The sequence below is a fragment of the Castanea sativa genome, chromosome 2 (assembly GCF_040712315.1).
Source record: "Castanea sativa cultivar Marrone di Chiusa Pesio chromosome 2, ASM4071231v1".
Lineage (NCBI taxonomy): Eukaryota > Viridiplantae > Streptophyta > Magnoliopsida > Fagales > Fagaceae > Castanea > Castanea sativa.
The window spans coordinates 25,754,620-25,760,369 of record NC_134014.1 but is presented as its reverse complement, the minus strand read 5'-3'; the positions used below and the strand labels follow the sequence as shown (position 1 = coordinate 25,760,369).

Genomic DNA, 5,750 nt, shown 5'->3' with positions numbered 1-5,750 from the left:
AAGTTTTTCAAGAGTTTGTGTTAGGGTAGATTTTATTGTATTCAATAAGTGAGTATGAGTTGAGTGATTTATGACTTCTCTTATATGTTAATTTGTTTGTTGTGGTTTTGTCACGGATTGCCAAATGGGAAGATTGTTAAGGACATATTTTATACAGTTGGCTAATCATTTGACAAAACGCACTTTACTTGTATTTGGATTGATCTAGGATGTGTTTAATACTTCAAAGAACATGTTGTTTAAGTCAAGTATTAAAGCCATGAAGATTGGACCAAGAAACAAATGAAGAAAATGTGTTTACTAAAGCTGGACACCTGCGGATAGCTGCTGGACAACTGCTCGACAGCTGCTCGACAAATGTTATCTATCGAGGTTTAATGAGGCTCGATAGATGCTATCTATCGAGGCTACGGAAATCAGAATTTTCAGATCTGATTTTTGGGCTAGGCTTTTGTATTTGTGTAGGGTTTCTTTTCTCACAACCCTAGACATATATAAGGCATATTTTAGAGGCTGTCACATAAGAGAATACAAGGAGAACATATGAAAAAGGTGACCGAAGCCTTATTCTCTCTAGAAGAAGCTACTGCGTCTTTGCGCCTTAGGGTTTTGTAACCAAGTGCTCCTTGATCTTCATTGTTGATGAAGCGAAGAACTTTGCAACCAACATCTTCTTCTCTAGTTGGTGATTGAAGTCGTGTACTGGGATCCGCGCAATTGATAAGTCACGTACTTGGATTCATGCATCAAAGGGTGGCGTTCATATATTGAAGAGTTCATAGGTTCTGAAGCGGTAGAAGGTTTCTACTGTTAGTTCATCTATGAGGATTGTAGAGTCTAGGGACAAAGGTTTTGTACTAGATCTGAAACTTCTCTTTACTATAGTGAATTGCTTTTCGGGAAGGTTTCCCTCTAGGTTTTTTACTGTGAAACTAGTTGGTTTCATTGGTTTTCCTAGGTCATCATATCTTGTCTTATTTATTTTTCCGCTGCACTTAGTTTTGACATGATATTAATGTTCGTTGGTTTTAACAAGTTTTATGCATAATAAATCTAATTAACAACTTGGGTTTAAAACTTGTTAATTCTATCAACTAGGGTTTAAATTTCCCAACAGGTCACCTTGGCGAATACCTCTAGTTGGTTGGATAAAGCCTTGAGGTTCGCCATTGATCAAAATAGAGTAAGATACTGTTTTCACACATGCCATGACTAAACCTATCCACCTCTCATTAAAACCCATTTTTCTAATGACATTTTCAAGGTAACCCATTCCACCCGATCATATGCCTTACTCATATCAAGTTTAATAGCCATATACCCAATTTTCCCCGAATTCATATTGTTCATGCTATATAGATATTCAAAAGCCACAAGTATATTATCATAAATCAATCTATTCTTGGTAAAAGCCGATTGGTGCTCAGTGATGATGGTGGGTAGAATATTGTTAAGTCTATTTGCTAGGACTTTGGAGAAAATTTTGTAGAGGACATTGCACAAACTAATTGGGCGATATTGAGTGACAAATTCAGGGTTTTTTATTTTTGGGATCAATGTAATGAAGGTGTGATTTATTGGGTGAGGGATTGTACCTGTGTTGAGCCACAAGAGGACTGAATTTGTTACATGCCTATCAACCACTCCCGAAAAGTGCTGATAAAATAATGGTGGCATGCCATTGGGTCCTAGTGCTTTGAGGGGGGCCATTTGTTTGAGGGGTTCCTGAACTTCATCATCTCTAAAGGGAGCAACAAGGGCTGCATTCATGTGGTCAGTGATGACATTAGGGATGTAGTCCAATTCTGCTCCATGTGCATTCGGCTTTGAAGAGGTGAAGAGGTCCTGATAGTACTTAATCATAAGGTCTGCTATGTCATTTGGATCCACCCTCAAATTATTTGACTCATCCATAATCCCACGAATAACATTTTTCCTGAATCTCTTAGTGGCTCGGCAATGGAAGAATCTCGTATTTTTATCTCCATTTTAAAGCCAAAGTGTACATGATCTTTGGCTCCACATGCGTGCTTCCCTATCCAAGAGAATGTTTATTTCCTCTTTGAGTGCTCTAATCCGTGTGTTCAGCCCCGTTACTTGTGCTTCTTGTTCAACTTGAATCAAGCTTTCCTTCTTCTTGGCTAACTCCTTCCTCACATTCCCAAAAATGTTATAATTCCACCATTCAAGATCTCGACCACACTTTTCAACCCTTTTCAAAATGTCACTGTCACTAAAACCGTGATGGTAGGATGACCATGAGGCTTCCACAATTTCACCACAACGCTCATCTGATAACCACATCTCCTCGAATCTAAATAATTTCCTTCTTGAAGGAACTTCCAAACCTGACAGGTTAATGTATAGAGGCATGTGGTCTGATGAAGTACAATGGAGATGGTGCACAATTGTACCTGGGAACTTAAGAAACCAGCTTGCATTGACCACCCCTCGATCCGGTCTTTCCCAAATAGAATGTCCATCTGCGAAGTGCTTGCTCCATGTGAATCTGTTTCCCACAAAGCCAAGATCAAGAAACCCACACTCATCCAACACATCCCTAAACAGTTGCATCTGTCCTTGATTTCTTGTTGCACCCCCAAGTTTCTCCTCCTGTCTAACTATCTTATTGAAGTCACCTGCACACAACCATGAGATATAGGGATGATGATTAAGACTTCTCAGACTATCCCATGCTTCACCTCGCCTTGAAGTGTCTGGTTCGCCATAAAAACCTGTGAATCTCCATTCATTAGGGGAGCCTTTGTCAATCCAGGTATCAATATAATACTTGGATGAATCTGCCACCACTAGGTTAACTGAGTCTTTCCAAAAAAGAACCAATCCACCACCGTGCCCCACCCTTGGTACCACCCACTTATTTTCAAAATCTAAGTCTTGTTGAACTGTGTCTAGCTTTGCTTCTTCTGCTAGTGTCTTGGCAACGAACACGACAGAGGGATCTTTTGCCCGGATTATTTCTCCAAACTCCTTCCCTGTACGCAGGTTCCCAAGCTCGCGACAGTTCCAAACTATGCAATTCATGGCGAATGGCGAGGCTGGGTGTCAGCCTCCGTCAATTTGATTCCGGCATCCTCCTCACTCCTTTAAACCTGGTAACGTTTATTTGGTAACTTGGAATAGTCATCACTAAGTGCCGTTGCTTTCTTCCCCTTACTCGGCTTGCCATGTGATAATTCCTCTGTTGGTTTTGTTGTTTACACGTACAACCTTAGTCCAACGTGGCTTGGAGGCTTGCGTAGAAACCCCAGGGTTCTTTTGATTGTCACGTGCAGGGCAGCTGAGCTCATTTGAATTCAAATGCAGTTTTAATTCCGTAATAATTGCTGGGGAAATAATGCCCTTCAGTTTTGGTTGTACCCGAATATCTTCAGTGGATGCATGTGGACGTGGATCAGGGCATGTGGGATTTCCTAGCATGGTAGGATTCTTTGATGAGTCAAACTCCTTTAAAACCGCCCCTATCTCATTAAGGTAAATATCATAACTTCGCGTGATTGGAGGATGGACATCATTGCGTTTTAATTCCTGAGCATCGTTGGAGGTTTCTGGCGTTATACACTTTAATTTCGTAACGGTCTGCCTTAACTCCAGGTTTTCCACGTCAACTGAATCACAACGGCTCTGGTCATCGGTTTCCTCTCTGTTCAGCCGTGGCGCACGGTATTCCTCTGCCTGAGCCTCCATCTGCTCACCTAATTCCACGTTGGTTTTACTCTCCACTGTTCCTTTCTCTGCCGAGATCTGAATTTTCGTTGGTCTGGATTTGTAGAAGCCAGGGACTTGGATGACTTGTTTGTGAGAAAAAGAGAATGGTGCTGCCCTGAGATTTGGCCCAAATTGCTTCTGTTCTTGCTTAAGCGATCCTTCACTGTTCAGCCATATTTCGCAATCCTTGTCATCATGATTAAAGCAGCCACACCAATAGCATATATTCGGTAATCTCTCATACTTGAAACTAATCCAGACCTGCTTGTCTTTTCCAATCAAAACCAAACGTCCACGGCATAAGGGACCGGTAACATCCATTGAAACTCTAACCCAAATGAAATTACCTCCCTCTGATTCCCTCGGATTGGTAAAGGGTATGACCCTTCCCAGCACCTCACAAATCTTCTCTGCTGCCCTCACATTCATAAACTTATTCGGGCACCCAAAAAGAAGTCCTTTCCAGTTTGAGTTCGTCGATAGAGAAATTAGTATCGTATCTTTCCATGACTACCAGATGTTTGTCAAAAGTCCATGGTTCACTTTGTAACACTCTGTCCACCTCCATTTTGTTATGAAACACAAACAATACTCTGTGGTCCCCCAAGTGACGTACCCTGAATCCATTTTTTGAACGCCAAAGTGGAATGAAGGTTTTTGCAATAGCATCAATGTTCGATGCTCTTTTTGTGAGGAATTTGGAACAATGCTGAACTCTGGAGAGCTCAATTTCTCATCCAGGCAACAACCCGGACCTTCTTTCTTTGATAAAGTCAGTCGATTCCAATTAGAGGTCAGCTCATCCATGGTGGTGAGAAAGAACACCAATCCACATATGGATAGAAAAAACTTTACTGTTTCCCAGTACCCCCGGAAAAAAACCCAACAAGCCTTAGGATAACTTTGTTATCCCAAGGAGAAACTATCGCTCCTTTCTAAGAAAGGGACCTCTATTCTACTGTGTAAGGAAAGCTAGTTGGAGAGCTATCCTAGGCACAGAGAAACCTCAGTGTAAGACTAAAAATGTACTTGGATGTATTCTAGGGTTATTTTCATGATAAACTTTATTCGAAAATGATAATTAGCCTTTTAAAATAATTATTTTCATGATATTTACTTAAAAATACGATTATTTATCCAAGTTAATATTTATCAACTTATTTATTTTATTCTCATGCAACAAATCACACTTTAAGAAAAATACTTAACCAATCACAAAAATTCACTTAATTAATTTTAATTATCAACCAATCAAAATTAATTTCAATTAATTACACACAATAGGGTTCACCCAAATGAACGCATGCAGACCGTTAAAACTTGTTCTTGTGATATCTTCTGATCCAACCGTCCGATTCAAAAAACGAATGTATCATTGTAATTGTTGAAACATCAAGATCATTTTCATAATATGTGATGAATGAGTTAGTGACTAAATGTGACCATGATTTTTTTGGTATATAAAATGAACATTTTACCCTCTTTCAAGATTAAATTATGGTTGCAAAATGGAGTGTCTATAATGATAATAAATGGTCAGCTATGTATTAGGCTTGTTGTGCATGAATTCACAAACCAAGTTTAACTTGGTTTCCAATACCACTTGCACAATATTCATTGACTTTGTGTTACCAAAGTTAAACCATGCACAACAAATCCCTACCTTGGCTTGAGTTTGGTCAAGCCCCATGAACTAATACCACTATTGGCACCACCATAGCCCTTAGGGGCTATCACAAGCCACAAATACCGACCAATTCCAAGCAATGCTTGAACTTGTCCTTTGGAACTGGCTTCGTCAACATATCACCTTCATTCTTCGAAATGTAAAACTTCTCAAGAAAAATTTCTTTTGTAACAATCAGCTCCCTTATCTTGTGGAACTTCACAGCAATATGCTTTTTCCTTGCATGATAAACCTAATTCTTTTCCAAATAAATGGCATTTTGACTGTCAAAATGCAACTAAATTCCTATTTGGTTCAAACCAAGCTCTTTGACTAGCCCTTTCAACCACAATGC

At 39.7% G+C, this 5,750-nt stretch overlaps 1 protein-coding gene across 1 annotated transcript; it reads right to left on the bottom strand.

The window, feature by feature from the left end:
• Positions 1-1,989: 1,989 nt before the first annotated feature.
• Positions 1,990-3,045, bottom strand: LOC142625119 (uncharacterized). The gene has a single exon (XM_075798821.1). It carries the CDS (start codon positions 3,043-3,045, stop codon positions 1,990-1,992), a length of 1,056 nt encoding a protein of 351 aa, XP_075654936.1.
• Positions 3,046-5,750: the final 2,705 nt, after the last annotated feature.

What these genes read in the sequence shown, in the direction of transcription:
- LOC142625119 (XM_075798821.1), bottom strand. Translation starts at nt 3,045, where the DNA reads ATGAATTGCATAGTTTGGAACTGTCGCGAGCTTGGGAACCTGCGTACA.